Source organism: Nannobrachium achirus (genome assembly GCF_963921795.1).
Source record: "Nannobrachium achirus genome assembly, chromosome: 6".
Classification (NCBI taxonomy): Eukaryota; Metazoa; Chordata; class Actinopteri; order Myctophiformes; family Myctophidae; genus Nannobrachium; species Nannobrachium achirus.
Window position 1 is genome coordinate 29,511,664 of NC_137815.1, and position 22,277 is coordinate 29,533,940.

Genomic DNA, 22,277 nt, shown 5'->3' on the forward strand with positions numbered 1-22,277 from the left:
TGTGTGCACAGTGCACATCCCATAACCCACACACTGCACATCATTTTGGAGCTCATATCTTTGAACGGGTAAGGGCTAGTAGAGATAAAGTAGTGAAAGGTGCTCCTGGATCAGACGGGATAAAACATCCAATGCAAATTGCTAGAGGCTCGTTTAGCCCTGATGGAGACTCAATCAATAGTTAGAAAGATTTAGATTGCTGGATTTATTTTATTTTATGTTCTGATGCAGATTGGAGAATTCAGTAGGTTGCGTGTAAAATCCAGTTCACAAACATAACCAACCCACCCTATGCAAATCATGCCATGGGGGTGAGTAAAAGGAATATGACAAATATTGAAAATTGGAAATCCACAAGTAACGTAAACTCACATCAAAACTGTACTCCTACAGTGTAGCCTACAGTGTTTGAGAGAAAGGAACGCAGTTCATTCCCACCCTTATGTTTAGGGAATGTGTAAGAATTACAACATCGACAAACCTAGAACACATTCTATACAAATGTATATGATGGACTGTATTATGCATTCATTCATTCATTCATTCATTCATTCATTCATTCATTCAGACCCACATGTCTAGTAATAATAATAATTAATAATACACATGTCTAGTGACATGAATCTATCACATTTAGCTACCAGTAGTTTTATGGAACAACCCTTACCTGTGCCTGTTCTGTGTTTCAGCTTGGCTGCTGTCTCTGCTCTGCCACCTGTAGTCCCACTGAGCCAATAGAGGCTTATCTTCTCCTTTTATGTGTTTGGTTTTTTTCCCCGCCCTGATAAGACCGCTTCATCGAATGTTGTCAGTTCTTTTATATTTAATGTTTATTGTTTGTTACAATGTGCCGAAGCATAATTACTGCAGAAGAACTGGATAAACAAGCTAGAACCACCACCACCACACACGCAGGCATCCCACCAAGCAGGCAGCTCTACTGGCAAGAAGGTTTGCAGTCATAAATCACATATAATTGAATAACAACAATAACAACAACAACAACAACAAGTTGCCAGATCAAACAGCACAGGTCATGGACGCAATGCATAAATAGCAGATATACAAACTTGCAGCGCTGCACAGAGTGCCGTGCTGCGAGCTTGTAGATCTGCTATATTTTTGAAAGACTTTGAAAGTCTTTAAATATATATTTTTAAAAGCGAACATTTGTAACTCAAATCTTTGCTTCTGGGGGGTCCCTGGAACGAATACAGGTCCACTCGCCAAATTTCCAACTCGCCAAATCAACTTGCTAGGACACCTCGCCAATGAGCAGGGTTGTCAACATTGGACTGTCAGTCCAGGAGAATCCAGGAGATTTATTTGTTAGGGGGTGCACGGAACTCCCCATCAGGGGTCTGATGGTCCTTCCCCCAAAACTTCTTAACAGATATATTTTCCTGTGTTCTGTTGAATTTTGTGCATGTTTGATACTTTTATCAGGCTTGCTTTACTAGCATGGCTACAATTTCAGCCTTAAAATGCCAAATGTAGGCGTACAGATTTGATGACTGAAGCAAAGTAAGACATCCTTAATGATGACTTCTCATCTGGGGGTCCTCCCCCAGAAAATATTTAACATAGTAGATGTAATTGCCAATCATCCTGGCAAATCCAGGAGCATTGACAAGCCTGCCCAATGAGTGTGGACAATTTGGCGAGTTGGATTTTTGGCGAGAAGACCGGTTACCCCTGGAACAACATATTTTGAGATGGAGGTCCGCTGCCAAATATATGTAATTTTGAGGGTCCTTGACATGAAAAGGTTTGAGAGTTTTAGAAGAAGGATTTAGAAGACATTTATTGAATCGGGTTAAAAATATTCAAAGACTTGCACAAATGTTCACGATCTTTCAAAAATAGCAGATCTACAAGCTCGCAGCGCTGCCAGTGCGGCACCGTGAGCTTGCCTTATATGTATGCTATTTTTTTATAGTTAAAGCATAAAATAATGGTTAAAGAGGTTCAAATCTAAAGTGACACAGATTTGCGTTCAGGCCTAAATGGCTTAAAGTCACTGCACTATGCATTCCTAAAGAAGTTATCGTTTATCGGAGTGCAGTGCCCGGCCTCGACCTGACCCGATACGCGGTTTTCCGTTCGGAATCTCCGTATGCGGAGCTGATTGTTGACATCAGGCTGTTTCGGAGGAACCGGCGCAAGCGCTGACTCATTGTGACATCACTTCATAAAAGGCTCTGACATCACGTACGCCACATGAGTCAACAAAAAATCTCTAAGTGTGTATGTATGTATGTATGAGTCCACGTATCTCAAGAACCGTTCGTCCCACCGACTTCAAATTTGGTCTGCGCGTTCCCCGCCGCAGCAGGTAGTGCAGTGCCCGGCCTCGACCCGACCCAATACGCGATTTTCCGGAACCGGTGCGAAAGGTTCGGATTCTCCGTATGGAGAGCTGATGTCTGACATCAGGGGTTTTCCGGAACCGGCACTGTGTCTGCAGAGATCTCCATATATGGGCATAAAATGGACGCAGACAGACAGATATCTCCATATATGGGCATAAATGGACACAGGCAAACAGATGGTCAAAACATGTCCTATGACAACAGGCATAATGGGGTTTGCATTACACAGACTTCGGCACGCACGTTCCCAATCGCAGCAGGGAGTGCATTGCCCAGCCTCGACCCGACGCGATACGCGGTTTTCCGGGAACTGGCACGTAAGGTTCTGAATCTCTGTATGCGGAGCTGATGTCTGACTAAAGTTAGACATTCATTCCCTATTTACATCGTTCCCGAGTTGGCCAGGTCGCCGACTAGACGCTATAGGGCGGCCGAGCTTCTAGTATTTATTGGCTAATGGGAGAGCTGGACGGCGGACCATCATACAGTATATGGGCATATCCATGTGTGGGCAATGGCATATGATGACATCAGAATACTGTATGCCTGGCTTGAAAGCCGGGACAAGGACAGATGGACATATTTTGGTTAAAAGGGACACAGGCAGACAGACTTTTCATCCCAACATTTTCCCTTCAAGTAGCCTACTGAAGTCAAAAATAGCCCTACAATATCTATCTTTGAAATAATGGAGTGAAAGGCAATGTATCCAACAAATCAAAATGTACTCAAGTACCATACTAACAGTTACAGTACTCAAATAAATGCGTGTGCGTTGTGGAGGGGTTGTCTGTGTTATTTGATCAAAGGTGGATTAGTCATTTGCGGAGTAGAAGGCCTATTTAGGTCATTCTAACCTTTTAAATCACATTATAGCCAACTGAGTCTGACAGTGAACTCTGTGAGTCTTAGGTAGACTAGAGCCCCGCCCCATTCGGCCCAGTCATTGACCAATCAGACTGCTTGAGCAGTAGCACGAGGTACAGTGTTGTGGGCAGGGTTGCCATGTCTGCTTATTTTTCTGTATAGTTGCTTATTTGGGCTTACTTCCTAAATGTTTAAACAAATGGTTCTTAAAGGATGACTTCACCACTTTTCAACCTATCTTCATATAATTGATCCTCACTCAATCAAACTAATGTTTATGCTGATGACAGGCCTACCCAGCTTTATGTCTCTGTAGCACCATGATGACTCCAGTGCTCTTGACTCACTGCTGTCCTGTCTGGCCAGCATCAAATGCTGTATGTCTGAGAACTTTCTCAAGTTGAACGAGGAAAAAAAAAATTCTCGTCATTGGTTCTGACGAACAGAGAGCATTAATCTCAAGTAGACTTTGGTGACCCGACTGTAGAAAGAAATAACTCAGTCAAGAACCTAGGGGTTATCATTGACTCTGAACTGAGCTTCAACGCTCACATCAGTCATGTAACCAAGACTGCCTTTTTCCATCTTAGAAATATTGCATGTATCAGAACCTACCTGTGGACGACCCAAAAACGTTGGTCCACGCTTTTGTGTTCTCTATAGTCTGGATTATTGTAATTCACTTTTCTCCCCCCTCCTGAAGAAAACTACTAGTCCAAAATAACTAAAACCAAGACGGGTAGGCCTTCTCCAGTTTTAATATCACTCATTGGCTGGTTAGTATTAGGATCAATTTTAAAAGTATTTTACTTGTTTATAAAGCCCTCCATGGTTTGGCTCCCTCATACCTCTTAAGGCCTGTCTTTAGCCTACTTCGACCGAAATGTTCAGTGAGTTGTGTTTTCCGACTTGCACATTTCCGAACTCTCATTCAGTCTAATGCTTTTCAGAAGTCCCGAGGGACATAATTTTATGGTAAAAAAAGACCTTTTGACCGAAATCTTCGGTTTGGTCGAAGTATGAACAGCCCTTTAGACTGCTTGCCGAGACACGTTCCTGCTCGCCCCCTCGGGTCCTCTACCGCTGACCTCCTCGAAGTCCCGCCCAAAAGGAAAATTAAAGTAACAAAATATACAGCCAAGCAGCATTTTGTTTCTACTGCCCGACGGCCTCCCTGCTGAAAAAACCAGCTAAAACCAGCTTAAGATGGTAGCTGGTTTTAGCTGGTTATAAGCTGGTATTAACTGGTCTTAGATGGTCTGAGGCTGGTTTAGATGGTATACCAGGCTGGACAAGCTGGTCAGGCTGGTCCAGCTGGTTTGTCAGTGTAGTTGGTTATAGCTGGTCTAAGCTGGATTCAGCTGGTCTTTGATGGTCAGCCAGCTGGCTGGCTGGACAGACCAGCTAAGCAAAGCTGGTAGCTGGTCAAATGGGTGGACTGACCGGCAAAAGACCAGCTTACCAGCTGGACATAGCTGGTGACTGGTCAGAAGTCTGGATAGACCAGCAAAAGACCAGCTTACCAGCTGGACATAGCTGGTGACTGGTCAGAAGGCTGGATAGACCAGCTTAGCAGCTGGACATAGCTGGTGACTGCCTGGTCAGAAGGCTGGATAGACCAGTGATAGGCTGGTCAAGTTTTCAGTGGTTCTCAACCTGTGGGTCGGGACCCCAGATGAGTCCATACACAAGTTACTAGATCAGTGGTTCTCAACCTGTGGGTCGGGACCCCCAGGGGGGGTCCCAACATTATTTTGGGAGTTCCCCAGATGTTAAGCTCAATGTTAACATTGTTTTCTCACTCAACAGTAAACAGACCAGCATACAGTATTAGTGTGTAGACATATAGAGGGTATCTGCACATTTCTAAAATGACTATTTAAGCTTTAAAATAAAAATTCCAGTTCAGACTCCCCAGTTCAATTATGAGGGGGGGGGGGGGGTCACAGCCTCACAGCCTAAAAAAAAGGATCATTTAATAAATAAATAAAAAATCCATAATTACATTAGGCTATTTTATATATGTTTTAGTAGTTTTTACATTTCTTGTGATGTGACACAAATATATGTATCCAATAATATTTACTTTCCATATAGCAATTGGCAAATCATATGCTCGATTCTAAATAACACTTCCTGAATGAAGACAAATTAGAATTGCATTTATATTTGGCCAAAAAAAAACAAAAAAAAAACACATCAGACCAGTCATCTCCTGCTTAATCTGGTGTTTGATGGTCAGATGGATGGACAGAGACCAGACCAACTGGTAGCAGGAAATATGATTTTACATAATGAATGACAAACGTGTGTGTGTGTGTGTGTGTGTGTGTGTGTATAAATTATATATACAAACGGCCACCCTTACCTGTGTGATCTCTTGCTCTCCTCTTAAATCCCCCAACCCCCCACCCATCCTCCTCCTCTCATGAAGCTTTTCATGACTTCATAAAGCTTCTCCTCCTCCATCGGACAGACATCAGACAGACATTTGGTTGTGACCTCTACATCTGATTCCCAGATGATGCCCTGTTAGGGCAACAACAACTTTTATGCCCATCAATAGCACATGCATGAAGTGAATGGCAAATCGAGTGGCAAAGGGAGTAGCATGGTTTAATGTTGTTGAAATCAGATAGGACTTTTCTCTTTGGATGTATGGGCTGTCAAGACCAGAAAGTAGCTTTTTGCCATTCAGGTGTTCCCGCATAACTTCCGGGTATGATGATGTCACACACATACCCTCTATTAAGCCCATATCTGGGAATGCCCAGAATAGAATCCCTTTTATGCCATCAATATTACCTTTTATGCCATCAATATTAAGCACATATCTGGGAATACCCATACAATAGAATCCCTTTAATGCCCAACAATATTATGTCCATACCACACCACGAGTCACAATTGCAAATTAATTCCGTCCTTGTCCCTTTAACGCCCATATATATATTTGACAATGCCCATATGGACACTCTATTATGGCCAAGACAGAATTAATTTGCAAATCAAAACGGCTGACTATCATCACCTGGATCTTCATATATGAAGATCATTACCCTGACCTCAAACCCTAGATATCCATATGAAGACGACTGGTCATCTAGAATCTAGATCTCCTTATATGGAGCTGGTCAATACCTTTACATCTGACCTCACAGACTCCATATATGGATATAGTGACCTGTTCGGACTCAACCCACTCAGCAGAAGGGTATACTATACAAGCCAAAGCACCCATGTGCATGCACCTTTCTTGCGTCTTACTGATTATATCTATCTATATATTGGTGAGATTGAGGAAAGTGTTTTTCTAGTGCAGCTAGTCCCTTTGAGTGGCAGTCGGTCATAAAAGCAGTCCCCACAAAAATAGGGCTACCGCTCCCTCGGCGGCGGCTCTCGGCGTTCATCGCCGCCTGAGACGGCACTGCTCCGTCGTTTATAGTGGCGACGGGTGGCTGGTAAACCAGTGAACCCTTCAAAGCGATATCGAATCCCGCTTCGGGAACTGCTTTTTTTTTCTTTCTTCTTAGACCACCCAATGCGTCCAACCCGTGAAACATTCGGCAATCCCAAAGCGTCTATCGTCCGACGCCATTACAGTACTTGACAAAGCGTCGGTTGTATGACGCATTAGGGGTGAGAACCTGTTGCTATATCTGACTGTGCCCACTGTGCCCACTGCGCAGGCAATGACAGCCAGACAATTAAACCAACCATCACTATTAGCAAAACAATCGGAAGCTTTGTTTTATTATTATATTTGATATTATCTTGATAAGTACCTCCCACGCTTAGAAAGGCTCGACGCCGAAAAGCTATGCAAAAAGTAATGGCACACAATTCAAAGGTGATTTATTGGCTTATTGACATGAGAAAACATCTTTTTACATTGCCAAGCAAGAGTCAAAATATAATAAAAGCAGTTAAAGAAAACGGGGAATGTATAGCAGCATTATTGGATTTATATCTATAAAACAGTCTGCTTCTCAATAAAAAAGTAAAAATAGTAAAAATGTATAATAGTAAAATAAAAATATATACATATGCGACATGCCTATGAAAAAATCAAATAGGCTTTAAAGCAAAAAAAAATCAGGCAAAGCTGCAGTTTCTCTCTAGCCAACATGCCATTGTTAGCTAACTGACAAAATGAAAAAATAAAAAAGAGGACATTTTCTAAATCTTAACTGGGGTTGCTCAGGTAGACAGGTAGACTAGACATTGTATTATTTCATGTTATTATTCAGTGAATAAAATAGCAAAACAAACACATATAAAAATGGTCTTTGGGCTTGTTTAAATTGGGGTCCTTTTTAGTAACTAAGTAACTAACTAGTTTAAATTGAATGACAAATAAAACTATTGGCTACTATGCAGAAAGCATTCCAAAGACAAATTGCAAAAGGAATGGTATTTCATATTTCATACTGCTACTTTATAGCCTACTATTAACATGTACATTAGGACAACATGTGACATAGTCCTGTTTACACAATGCTGTACCCTCTGCCCCCCTCTATGTTCCCCTTTTTTTTTATTGTATTACTATTTTGATACTTGCTTAGGCAATGTAAACTTATGTTTCTCATGCCAAAGGCTCCTTTAAATTGAATTGGTATAATTGACAAGAAAATGTTGAGAAAAATATTAAACATAGGTCTAACCTGGGAGGGGCTAAGTTAACCTATAGTCAGCCCCCCACACGACACAAGTGCGTGCATGCATGCATGTCATGTGCATGCAAATGTAGGAGCCAAACAAAAGCTTTGTTTACCGTTGGCCGACTATTAACACCTTTTGGCTTCACTAATGAGTGGGGAGGGGAGGCGCAAGCTGCAGTTTCTCTCAAAGCTAACATGCCATTGTTAGCTAACTTAGAAGACAAAACGAAAAAATAAATAAAATAAAAAAGAGAACTTTTTCTAAATCTTATCTGGGGGTGCTCCACTGGAAAACTGAGGGTGCTTAGCAGGACTGAGCACCCCCGTGGAACCGGGCCTGCAGGGAGTGTGTTTGCACAGCCAGGGTGCAAAACGTCTCGGCCATGCCTTTCGGCCTGGTGGAGACAATCAGGAGTCTCCTGCTAAAAATCTATCTGGCCTGACTGGCCTGGCTGGAAATAGTATTTTACATCACTTTTCCAATGCTCTAGCAGTAGCCTATGTGAATACATTATAGGGTAGGCCAGGGTATCATTGTCTTCACATTGTAAATCTCTCTCATTGTCTATTTAACTGCAAGATATGTTTTAAGCCTGTTAAATGACACGAGAAATATCCCCTAGGTTACAGCAGGTTAATAACAAAATGATAGACAATATTAGGCCTGCCCTATAATGGTCCAATATGACATTAAACCATATAACTTGAGTAGCCTAATTAGTTGCTATAACCCCCCCACCCGCCTGTCCCACATTGACCCACACAAGCGGTACTCCTGTCCCTCAAATGAATAGTTTGGATCTGGTCACCCTAAATGACTATGATCCATTCCCTTATTTTCTATTATTTTCCTCTACACAAGGATAGACTTGAGACATAATCCCCAATTCAGGGAAGTTATATAGGCTTCTAGAAATTATTTATTTGTTATTGTATTCATTTATTTTACATTATGTGAAAATATAAAATATGTATAATAGATTAATTATGATTATTATAATTATTATTATAGTATCATTAAGACAGCATGCATCCATTAATGCATCCACCCATTCATTCTAAAGAAAACTTCCTTCCTGAATGAAGCCAAAGCAGAACTTAGAACAATAGAAGAAAAAGGAAAAAAGCAGTCACACAGTGACAGAATCATAGGACAGAATGCATTGGAGAGTCGTGGGAGCGCCGAGCTGCGTTGCTGTGGTTACAAACAGAAGATCTAAAGATCTACAACGCAGCGCAATTCGACGCGTTGTGAGCTTGTAGATCTGTTCTTTTTTTGCACGCGACACGCCCGGTGCATTCTGAGTTGCTTATCCGAGAGGGGAGAGGAGGAGGCGCCAAGATTCGCTCGCGCTGCTGTCACTAGTCAACTCAACAGAGTTGTGATGTTGCGTCGCACTGGATGCAATAAACACCGCAATAAACCGGATTCAGAGAAGATAGAAGAAAGGAGAAAAGAAGCGGACATCTTTAGGTGAGTGTTGACACACAGAAATACTATTATAGCCCTGAAACATGACGGTCAGTCAGTGAGAAGTGAGAACCCCTTTTTTCGCTAGCATAAAGCGCTAGCGCGATGCTAACGGGATGTTATTTATACACTCAAACTATAATAGGCCTACTTTGAAGTGTGTGTGTGTGTGTGTGTGTGTGTGTGTGTGTGTGTGTGTGTGTGTGTGTGTGTGTGTGTGTGTGTGTGTGTGTGTGTGTGTGTGTGTGTGTGTGTGTGTGTGTGTGTGTGTGTGTGTGTGTGAGAGAGAGAGAGAGAGAGAGAGAGAGAGAGAGTAGATACTGCATTTCATCGTGTGGCTTTGATAGCTTGCTCATAATAATAATACACCCATTCTGTTGTGTTTGTTTAGGTAATAAAATATTTGTTTTGTGTTCTTAACTAGGCTATTTAACTGTGTAAAATGACTTGAGTTTCCATAATAAGCCATTTTGTCATGTGTCTGTTTCAGCTAAGTGCCAAGTTTGTCATCCATAAAGTGTCAGTCAAGATAGTTTACTTATTTCTAAAACTTCTATTTCATTTCTGATCCACATAGGGTGTGGTGGTGTGGGTTGCATACAAAATATTCCCTCTTTGTCATGGAGCAAGCGGTGACATTTTTGGGACAGCTGTCCTGAAAACCACAGGATTTGCTGAAAAACATCACCAGCTTTCACCCCAACACAACTGAAACAGAGGTATGTTTGGTGAAAAAGTCAGCATTATGATGTTGTCTCGGCTGCATAATATTTCAACCAGAAATACACATTTGCTGCTGAGCCAAACAAACAAAGCTATGAAAAAACCGAACGGCAAACGGGTCACAGTGTCACCTTAAAAAAATAACTACAGCCATGCATAGAAGCCTGTTATTAGTTTGATTAATAATCAGCAGCCGCATAACAGCGTTCTCTCACGGGCCACGGCATGTAAACACGGTGGTGATTCGGCTCGGAACGAGTCAACGACCATTGAAAATACTAATATGATAAACACCATATACGAAGAAAGTAACTACCCTAAAATCTGAAGAACTGTGTGACTTGAAGTTGTGAGAGAGAACCAGATAACAGACACCACAGTGAGTGTAACTGCAGGCGGTCTGCTGACGAAGTGTCTGCTCTCTGGCTGCAAGTACAGTGAAACCACGGCCCACTAAGATACAAATCTATATAAAACAAACATTAATATTAATTAGATATGCCTACATCACGCCACACAAGTAGAATGGAGTGAGCACATATGCAATGAGTGGCTTTCTTTTCTACACAGAAACTGGAAGTACACAGAAATAGTTACAGAAACAGCAGAAAGCTTTGAATCCACAAGCCTATGGGCAAACCATATCATTGCTCCCTTTGCCATGTTTCTATTGTATTATACTTTGGAATGAAGTGAGTGGACGGATGGATGGATGGATGAGGGGTTTCTGTTGCTATTCTTACAAAACGCCTTTGTTGTTTAGAGCAGTGGTTCTCAACCTGTGGGTCGGGACCACCATAATTATTTTGGGGGGGTCCCCAGATGATTAAATTAATGTATATTTCTAATGTGACAATTTTAGGACTTTTTAATACCTCTGAAATGACAAATTAAACATTGGTCAAATTGTAAAATATAAGAGGCTGAAATTGTGAAAATAGCCGATCTACATGCTCACATCGCCTCGAGCGTTGAGAGCATATAGATCTGCTATTTTCACATACAAAATGTAATTCCTCAACTCTTAGTGCTTGTCAGGATGAGGGGTCCCCAGGTAAATTATATGATTATTTGGGGGGTCGCGGCCTGAAAAGTTTGGGAACGACTGGTTTCGAGGGCTCCTTTGATAAAACAATCACGTTGCACACACACGCATACAGTATATGTTGTAGCTTGAAATGAATGCGCTGATTCTCTCTGCTTAGGAACTTTAAGACCCAGGACGGGGCCCTTATCGATGGAGGCAGGAGTCAGAGATGGTTGGAGGAGGAGTTTCCACCCAAGAAACCACAGGTGAGAAGAATGGAACAGAAACTTTACTTGTGAACACTTGGCTTTCGCTTCACATTGGTAGAATAAGTGAAATAAAAACAATAGACAATAAAACGCAACATGACCATGGACAAAAACATTGCTAACCATCCAGTATATATTCTAGCCCATAAATACTATACAGAACGTCAAAATCACACCCAGTGTGAAGTGAGTTAATTTCATTAAGCGTCCCGCGAACCTTGGCCAATTTGACCCGGGCCATACAAACAGACACCAATTGACCAATGACTGTCCAGACAGACACAGGACAAACAGACAAAGCCATGTGTACTAAAGCGTATTTAAAACCCCTGCCAGATGGAAGACAGGCCTCTGCTGCCCATGGATGGAGGAGAGAGTGGACGCTGCAGCATCACAAGGCTGCTGACCTCTTCCTCACCCGACCTCAGGCCGACCTGGACTCAGATTGTCTGGGTGTCAATGTCAAAGGACCGGGTATGGCTTATTGTTTTGACTGCTTCTTTTGTGTGTGTGTGTGTGTGTGTGTGTGTGTGTGTGTGTGTGTGTGTGTGTGTGTGTGTGTGTGTGTGTGTGTGTGTGTGTGTGTGTGTGTGTGTGTGTGTGTGTGTGTGTGTGTGTGTGTGTGTGTGTGTGTGTGTGTGTGTGTGTGTGTGTGTGTGTGTGTGTGAGAGTGAGAGAGTGTGTGTGTGTGAGAGAGACTGTGTGAGTGTGTGATTCATATTTTATTGGATTTTTGAACAACACAACATAACCAAATACCTACACAAGAGTCCAAAACAAAAACAGCTAAAAATAAAAAGGGAAGGAGGATTTCTATGCTATGCTATCCATACAAATAGAAACACTTGTCATTATAATCCATTAACATGGAGAAGAAATCTTTCCCACATCAGGTGGAACTGGTCTATTCTGCCCCCTTTTTTATTTCTTCTTCACTGTTGTTCTTCTCTCGGTCTAATACGGCCATTTACAAAAGAATACACATTCAGTAAGGATATTGTCAGCACTTTGGATGTTGGTTGGTTTTAATACAGTTGGCTCAATCGCCATGAACTTGAATTTGTTTTTGGATAGTTTATTTTAGTGTACATTTGGGGGTCCGACACACTGACTAAAGCAAGGGGTAAACTACATGCCTCTCAGCACTCCCACCTTGCTGGTTGGGGCACCAGTTCAGAGAGGAGTAGAATCATGAGGGATAGCATCCGTTATGCACACCTCACTGACAGTTGAAAATAAACGATCAGTGACTCCATGTGCATCGGAGGATGCATGTAGTTGTATACGTGCTCCGCAAGACCAACAGTAGGGGTTAGAAGCAACAGGGAGTGTGTAGTGCATACATGGGAAACCAGCGACACATTTTAAATTAAATCAAAGTGTTACAGCTCAAAATGTGTTGCAGCACGACGCGTTATGAGCTTGTAGATCGGCCGTTTTTGCTTCTTTTGTATGAGATACTAGAATGACAAAGTAGGACGTAGCAATATGCAATGTGGCCCTCTGGAGTGACAGTGGAAATATAGTGGCCCTCTCAATCATCAAAGTTGCCCACCCCTGGTGTAGTGCATAGTTCAAAGGGAACTGGGAGAATGACTCCAATTCGTCAATTGGGGAGAACAGAATAGTTTACGTTTTGAAGGTTTGGAAATAAATAGAAAATGTACTGTAAAGCTGGTTGCACACTGCTGCATTTTCTCATTGCGAAATACTTTTTTTCAGCGCAAAGATAGAGAGAGAGAGCAAGGGACCCTGTGGTCCAAAAATAAATAGGAAATGGGCGGGAGTGTGCAATCGTGATTAACATAACGTGAGGTTGATTTCTTTATTTAAGTGCTCTGAAATTCGCTCCTATATTCGGCCGAAAAAACACAGCAGTGTGTAACGACCTTAACTCCTCCAGATGAACCCCGGCTGAACCATGTATCCCTCTGTTATCCTCTCCCCCAGACGGCATCATCCCGCTGATGCTGGCATCTCTGCGTACCGGAGGAAGCTCAGAGTGCGGCCTGCACGGCGAGGAGGAGAGCGGAGGCGACGAGCCGGGCCCCAGCATCATCTCGGACCTCATCACCCAGAGTGCCACGCTGGCGGTGCAGACCGACCACACGGGAGAGCGCAGATGCCGCCAAGAGGCTGCTGGACCACATGGGCAGAACCCCGCTGCACGTCGCCGTGTCCGCCGACGCATGCAGGGAGTCTTCCAGGTGAGAGAATGGCATAGGAATTCCATGTTGAACTAACATCGTGATTACAGTTTTATTATGCAAAACCGCTTATGCTTACTAGATCAGGGGTCTTCAACGTTTTCAGGCCAAGGACCCCTAGTTGAGGGAGAGATGAAGCAGGGACCCCACCAAACCTTTTCATAGATTCCATATAGTTTCATAATTTGACAGCACAATCATCAGTGTATTTTGGATTCATGTCATTTTTTTAATTTTTTTCAGATATTTAACCACTTGAGCTTGCTATTGTAGATCTGCTATTTTTGCTTCTTTTGAATTGGAATCGTGAAATGTAACACTTTGATTTAGTTTAAAATGTGTTTAGTTATACTCATGTTAACTTCACAAAGTTAAATACAAATATGTTGGACATAAAAAAAACGACACTTTTTCATGGGCAGATGTGACTTATAGACAGATCTACAAACGCTTGCACTTGTTCAGACCTGTAATTAATTTGCTCTGTGATCTCTTCCTTTGGGTACATTGGGCACACTGTGCGCGTACTGCTACCTGTGAATTGCAAACTAGTTTATTATTTAGTGTACACTTTGTATTTTTGGAGTTCTTAGGTATCTGTTTGTGTATCATGGATGTTCAATTTTTGTTGTGATGTCTTGTATGTAAGCAAGGATTGTGTAATTTTTTATTTCTGCCTCTTGGCCAGGTCACACTCGAAAAAGAGATCATGTCTCAATGTGTTTTTATCTGGTTAAATAAAGGTTAAATAAAATAAAAATAGGTGCTGGTGTAAATAGTAACAAAGAAATTGACAGCTTATTGTGTCTAAAATTACATATTTAGCCACTTGTACGCACTAAAATCGCTAAAACAATAGAGGTAAATGAAAACATTTTAACACTCATCTTTTCTTTCCTCTAATTATAATAACAATCTAAAATATGAACCCTTGTTGTAAAAAAACAAAGTTGTCCTTTAAGCTAATTATATATATTTTTGTTGGTGGGGATTGTTGTTTGTTTTCTTTCAGACTGATTCCAGTGGTAGCTGCAGGAGAAGACCATTAATGGAGAAGATCTTACAAGAGGAAGACAGCTATGGGGAGATTCATTTCAGAAAAAAGGACATCTAAAGAAAGGACAATAGACAAAAGATGTAGAGGCGCTGCAGATATCTCACCCTGGACAATGGCAATGGTTGCGTGATCACCGCAAAGTTCAATGAACTACAGAGAGAATGCAGACTGCAGCAGGTCTGGGCCAGAACTATCCACCCACAAACACAACTGGGCCGCAACTATCCACACACAAACTCATGTACGTGACTTAACGCTCATAGCTACTTCTATGAATGCAAAATGCTACAGATCCATGGGAAAGAAGGGAGAGTCCTCATTTACTTGCTGTGGAAGTAACTCCCGATGGAATAATCATTGGTCATAACTGCTCATGTACTGCTGGGTAGTAACTTAAAGGAGTAGTTTAAAGATAAAACGACAAATGTATGTGAAGATGCTGCTCCGTAAAGCTTTAACCCATTCAGGCCGGGTACACATTTTAGTGTATGGGAGGGGCTTACAGTACATGTACAGTATGTTGCAACATATTTGTTTTTGTAGGCTAATTTCTGATTTAGGAGGTTAGGCCTAAATGGGTTAAACCAAATTAGGTATGAAATTTGACGAGCACAACTGTTCTCACAGATCTTGAAGTTTATGTATTTATTTGTTATTTATTTATGAATGTTGTTTTTGAGGTTCTTTGTAAGCTGTGTTAAATAAATGTATGTATGTATGAAATTGATATATGATTTTGCTCACTTTTATATACTGTTTTTATATGGCATGTGCTGTGAGAACCTGGCTGAAATTCACCATGAGTCATGACCATGCATCCTTTCCAGGCAAAGTTAATGTACCTACCAGCTTAAACCAGCCTAGACCAGCTACCAGCTAATAATACCAGTTTAAACCATCTACCAGCATAGACCAGCTAAACCTGAACCATCTTAGACCAGCTAATAATACCAGCTATACCAGCTACCAGCTTTAACCAGCTTTGACAACCTAAACCAGCTTTGACCAGCTAATAATACCAGCTTAAACCAGCTACCAGCTAAACCAAAACCAGCTAATAACACCAGCTTAAACCAGCATAGACCAGCTAAACCTACCAGCATAAAGCTGGTCAAAAAGCAAGATGGCGGTGAAAACCTACCCTTAAGCTGGTCCAGCTAAGACCAGCAAAAAGTAGCTGGTTTTAGCTGGACCAGCTTAGGCTGGTCTTTGCTGGTTTTTTCAGCAGGGCTGGAATGGGCTCCCACTTCACCTACAGGCTAACTCTGACTTTTAAAAAACGGCTCAAAAGTCATTTATTTACCATAGCTTTTAGTTAACTTTGTGCTGCTTTTGCCTACCCTTTTTATTTCTTCTTGTTTGTTATTGTTATTATTATTACCCTTATTATTTTTACTATTATTATTATTGCTATGCTTTATTGTACTGTTATTACTGCTTTTCTCCTTTTCTGTGAAGCAATCGTGATGTTGTTTTTATATACGGTATGTGAAGCACTTTGAGGTGCAGTCTCTGTATGAAAGGTGCTATATAAATAAAGTTTATTATTATTAATTATTGTTGGAGGGGGTACAGCATTGTGTAAACAGAGCTATGTCACATTGCACCAATATAGCCTACATGTTATACAAGTATGAAAATAGCCAATGTATACAAGTTTAAAGTAAAATTCTAATTAATAACCAACCACAATGAAATAAATAAAATCTAAAATGGAATAAATAAGTAAAAAACACAAATAAATAAATAGAAAATAAGAAAACATAATTTAGCCTATTTATTTAATTATATTTTTGTATTTATATTATTCTGTTTTTAATTTATTTCATTGTGGATTTTATTTATTTCATTGTGCATTTTGTTTTCATCAGTAAAACGTATGCATCTATTAGACGGTTGAGTAAAAAAAGAAAGAAAAAAAAAGACAAAGTTGTTGCTTTATTTCTCTCAACCTGGCAACGCAGTGTGTGTGGGCCCTCTGCTCTGAGTCTGTGCTGTAGCCGACCTGCAGGTGACATGGAGCAGTGTCACTCCATCTGCCAGCAGTCACTGCTGTTTAACTTCTAAAGACATAGCGACCAAATAACAACCATCCCACTGGACGACAAGACACCACAGCAACGTGGATCTATTTACTTCCCCCACCTTTCTCCTCAACGTCACCCAAAAGGTAACGATGATGTTCATATTTGTTTTTTACTATGAAATGAACCAAGATTAGCTTCCGCAGCTAAACTAGCTAACAAACTCAAGCAACCATGGAAACTATAGTGCCAATGCCTTTGCAGATCCAGCCATTCATTACGCAGGGGGTAGTTGTTGTTATTACAGAAGGTGTGTGTGTGGTCGTGGTGTGATCAGAGGTATCTGGGACACTGTCTGGTCATGTCAGGTCAAAAATCAGGACAAAACAAAACATATATAACTATGAGCTATAGCTAATGTCTGTAGCCACATACAGCAGCTAGCTACTGTAACTGTACAGATTATAGAGGTGATAATAGAGAATAAGGATGTCAGTCTTTATTTGGCTGTGAGAATTATAGTTGCAGTGGGAATGAGTGTGAATTTGACTATATTTATTAAGCGATATTCTGATGATTATTGTTATTATTGGTCGAGATTCGTGTCTTGCATTACATTTGTTCTTCTGTAGCCAATGACAGGGGAGAGAACACAAACTTCATAATACAGTAACAGACAGTACAGTACATGCTAGTAGTTTGTTTTTAGGCTGGTGGTGTGTGAAGAAATGTCAACATTGTGGAGGTTGTGCTGGAATTGTGTGTTAGCTATTATGTTACTGTATTTGACAGCTGTTACTGTTACTGTGTGTGCCTGTGTGGTGACCAGTGTTCTTAAAGTGTTGTAGTACTGTACTGTACTTAAGCCAAAAACTTGTCAAATCTTGGGACATTCTGCATAATGAGTAGGCCTACTTTTTCTACTTTTGGTACTTTTTAAGTACATTTTGATACCAATACGAATTCCGGACTTTTAGACTACTTGTAATAGAGTATTTCGCAGCATTGATACTTTTAGTAAGTATCAATCATCAAGTACTTTAAGTAAAAACATTTAGTACTTTTTCCATCACTGTAATGGACCCACATGTCATCCTAGATGAAGGGGTTATTATTATGACAAGTGGGACTGGGCTATAATATCAATATTACAACTATTGTGGTATGATACTTGATATTGTTTGTCTGGGATTTTGGATATTGTGATATATTGTGAGATGTAAAAGCTGCATTACAGTGAGCTGATTATTCTAAGTGTTCTATTAATTGCATTTGACAACTTGTTATTATACAGGCATAATGTAATAAAACAAATTTCTATTCATTCCCATAACATTGCCACAATATTGATATTGTATATTTTGTGAAACATATTGGGATGTTTTATTAAGTCTACAATACATCAGTGATAATGACCATCACCCGGCCCTATAATGCAACCCCTCACCCACCCACTTTCAGTCCCCATCCGAAATGGAAGGGGTTTATGTTGACATTGTTATACAATAGAAACTAAAGATAGAAACAATTATGTTATACTGTATATATTATTATTCAGGCACAACAAAAGTCTGGTTTTAAGAATCAAATGTGAGTGTGTTGGAAGTTTGAACTAAATTCCTTTACTCTTTATCTAGACATTCTCTAGTCTATGTTTTTTTGTGAGATAGCCAAATGCTAGTACATTTGGACACTGGTTACTTCGGTTCTAAAAAAGATATGTGGCTGGTGAAATAATGGAGGTAACCAATAGCAACATCAGAGGAATCTTAATACTGCTGCTGGCTGGCATGCAGTTCAGTACCTGCACCATGTTGGTGCTCTTATCCTTCTTATCCCCATATGCCATAGAAACTAACAAAGAAACTACAGATAGAAACATTAAATTTAGGCCTAGAATTATTGAATGTTTTAACCAGTGAAAAATAGCAGATATACAAGCTCACATGAGTGCCGCGCTGCGAGCTTGTAGATCTGCTATTTTTGTAAAATCGTGAAAATTCGATTTTTGACCCGATTCTATAAGTGTCTTTTGAACCCTTCTAAGTTTTAAAAAAAAAAACCTATGTTTCTATGTCAGCAATCTGGCCAGCCATCGTCAAAGAAAAGGTCCTTTTCACTCAACTGGAGCTCAGTTAGTCTGTTCTTGAGAGACTACTATGTCAGTGGTTCTCAAACCTTTTCATGTGAAGGACCCCCAAAATGATATTTATTTGGCCACGGAACCCCATCTCAAAATATTTAGTTCCAGGGACCCCCCCAGAAGCAAAATTTGAGTTACAAACGTTCGCTTTGAAAATACATATTCAAAGATTTGCACACATTTTCACAACTTTTTCAAAAATAGCAGATCTAAAGCTCGCAGCGCGGGACTCGGTGCCGCGCTGTGAGCTTGTATATCTGCTATTTCTCACTGGTTAAAGCATTCAATAATTCTAGGCCTAAATGCTCTTATCCCCATATGCCATAGAAACTAACAAAGAAACCAAAGAGAGAAACATTAATTTGCTGCTGTTGAGATATGGGCTCACAGGTAATTATTATTATTACACTGTTTATAGGCATTCCAAAAAACAATTCACATCAGAGTGTGGTTTTAGGAGTTAAATGCTTTGGAGCTGAATTCCTTTACCCTGCACCCAGACAATCTCAGTTAGTGGTTTTGTAAGGTAGCCAAATAGCTACAGTAGGGGTGGGACGATATGAACATTTCATATCACGATTATTGTGACCAAAGATATCGCGATTTACAGTACGATATTATCGAGATAATCAAAATATCCCCAACATCCATTATCCTGGGGCGGAACATTTGCCAAAAAATAGCAGATCTACAAGCTCACAACACGTCGCAACACAACACGTTGTGAGCTTGTAGATTGGCAATTTTTTGGCAAAGAGATTTGTTAGAGAGTATGTGTATTAAGTATGTATATTATAAGTATGTTTTACCATACCATACCTTTTAAATGGTACCGGATATGCAGCTCGGCAAATAAAAGGTGAATTGATCCCAGGGCATGACGGAGGAAGATTTCACGATAAATAAAATCTCCACGATACGATTATCGTGAATGTTTTTTATCACGATAAACGATAATATCGCTTATCATCCCATCCAAGCTACAGCAGTAAGTGTTGACAGTGTTAGCCTACATTATGCACCTAGACCTACTACAGTACTTTTACTGTTTTGTATTCAATACACATGAAACCTGCCTTCCAAAACACACAGGCCCTCACTGGGGTTGACACTTAACGGCTGCCCGTGGCAAGTAAATAAAAACCTCCGGGCAAGTGGGGTTTGCTTTCAGGTTTACTGACGAGGCAAGTGCGTTTGAATGGGGAAGCAACCGTCTTCATTAAATAAATATTATTGGTTATTCATGAAGAACAATTAATGCCACCGTTTCACAAGTAGCAGTCGCATTCATTCAGACTTTCAAAGTGACCGTCGTCACTCGACAGTAATCGATTGATAATTGATTAATTTGATTTACTTTTCGGGTAAGTGGGCATGACCTTTGGGCAAGTAGACTTGACCTGTGCTTATTCGATGGGCAAGTGCATCTGGGACCTTAGTGTCAACCCCTGCCTCATAATGAATAGCTGGTTGATGCATGTTCTATATTGTTCTATAGGCCTATACGCCTTTCTGATTGTTTTGTTTCTTGTTTTGTTCGTTTTTTGTCTGATTGAAATGCAAATCAAACTCATTCTTTGTGACAATGCACTTGATCAATAAACTGATTATTCATTTCTGGAGACCTCCCCCCCCCCCCCCCCCCCCCCCCAAAAAAAGTAACTTTGTTGGCCTGCTGCTAGTTTACAGTAGGCCTATTAGTACTGTATGTGCACCTCAAAGAAGGGTGAGGCATTGGTGATCACTCGTCAGTTAGGGAGGTGACACAGATAGAGGGGTGATTGTGTAAACTGTTATATGCAGATTACTCTGTGTTCTGTCTATGGTTTGTCACAATTATTACATCATTATTTGAGATAAATTGCACAATTATTTTTGCTTCCCGTCATCATCCCTTCACATTTTGCTTAAAAAAAAAAAGAAATATGGCCTAAAATGGCTTGTTTTAGCCATAGTACATTGTAATTTTGATTAGATTAGATTATTTTGTTTACACAGCCTAAAATAAATACATTTTGATCTCATGTTCCAATGTTCAATGCAAAAAAAACACAATCAAATTGTTAATTGGGATTATTTTATGAAAATTAATGGTTAAGTAGAATGTTATGAGTGTGAGACTGACGACTCTGGTGAGGCCAAGGTTTTAGGGAAAGTTGGCCTTGGATGACTGACTATTGTACAGTATTGGAAAACTTACTGTAGGTCAGGATTTAGAAGGCGATTTTAGATTCGGCTTCAGTCCTAAATGGGCTATTGTGGCCATGTAACTATAGGTGAAAATTGTCAAATTGGGGAAAACAGCCAATCTACATATACTATACAATCTTTCTTCTCTTACGTATTATTCTTTAGATAACTTTAATGTAGGGATGGGACAATATGAAAATTTCATATCACGATTATTGTGACCAAAGAAATCGCGATTTACGATATCGCGATAATCAAAATCTATTATCCTGGGGCGGAACATTTGCCAAAAAATAGCAGATCTACAAGCTCACAACAGGTCAAGACGCGTTGTGAGATCGTCTATTATTGGCAAAGACATTTGATAGAGAGTAGAAGAAAGACAGTATCAAGTACGTATATTATATTATATTAAGTACCTTTTACCAATTACAGAGGGTTTAAGTGGTACGGGATATGCAGCTCGGCAAAGAAAAGGTGAATTGATCCCAGTGCATGACGGAGGACGATATCACGATAAATTAAATCTCCACGATACGATTATCGTGGATAATATCGCGTATCGTCCCATCCCTACTTTGAAGACCGTGTTTAGTTATGGAATATATATACTGTACAGATTGTATGACACCTGCCCTGGTGGCTATAGAATATGAGCCATCCAAGTGAAGTGAGCTTTGCACAGCCCTTACTTTAAACCTCAAATAACCTCAATAACCTCTGCTTCAGTGCAAAGGAAATCAGACCCACTCGTTATAGCTTTTATAGTCTCTACCCGACAGCCTGTGTTTTTATAGCATTATGTGATAAGAGAAGACTTTATGGTTGACTATAGTAATAATGGTGTCATTGATTTAAATTAATGAACATTTCACACTACTCATTATTGAGAAATAAATATAGATTGTACTGAATTACCATTATGGCATTTTACCCCAACCCTCTCTTTCTCACAATTCAATTCAAAGGAGCTTTATTGGTGTTAGAAAACAAACATCTACATTGCCAAAGCAAGTGTCAAAAATATAATAAAAATCGAACCTCTGTTCGAAGTGGAGCTGTGTGTGTGTGTGTGTGTGTGTGTGTGTGTGTGTGTGTGTGTGTGTGTGTGTGTGTGTGTGTGTGTGTGTATTGCAGTTGATGCTCAGGGCAGGCTAGACTCAACAGCACCTCTCTGGTCACCCAGGATCATGTGTACCGATTTTTGTGACATTTGAAGAAAATATGTAGGAAAAGGAGCAAAAAGTGTGTTTTGGAGAAAAT

The 22,277-nt window shown here is 40.4% G+C and overlaps 2 protein-coding genes across 2 annotated transcripts in view; both read left to right on the top strand.

Annotated features, from left to right (window-relative positions):
• Positions 1 to 9,278: 9,278 nt before the first annotated feature.
• On the top strand, positions 9,279 to 15,384 carry LOC308286465 (uncharacterized protein). The gene is made up of 6 exons (XM_080727496.1): positions 9,279 to 9,377; positions 9,952 to 10,093; positions 11,303 to 11,390; positions 11,730 to 11,867; positions 13,344 to 13,600; positions 14,613 to 15,384. Exons 3-6 carry the CDS (start codon positions 11,354 to 11,356, stop codon positions 14,712 to 14,714), a joined length of 534 nt encoding a protein of 177 aa, XP_080583622.1. The 5' UTR covers positions 9,279 to 9,377; positions 9,952 to 10,093; positions 11,303 to 11,353; the 3' UTR covers positions 14,715 to 15,384.
• Positions 15,385 to 16,685: 1,301 nt separating this feature from the next.
• The window catches only part of LOC308287668 (natural resistance-associated macrophage protein 2-like), a 31,850-nt gene continuing 26,258 nt past the window's right edge, over positions 16,686 to 22,277 (top strand). Inside the window, exon 1 of the mRNA XM_080728903.1 lies at positions 16,686 to 16,827. The gene's annotated coding sequence lies outside the window, so the exon portion shown is untranslated. The remainder of the gene's footprint in view (positions 16,828 to 22,277) is intronic.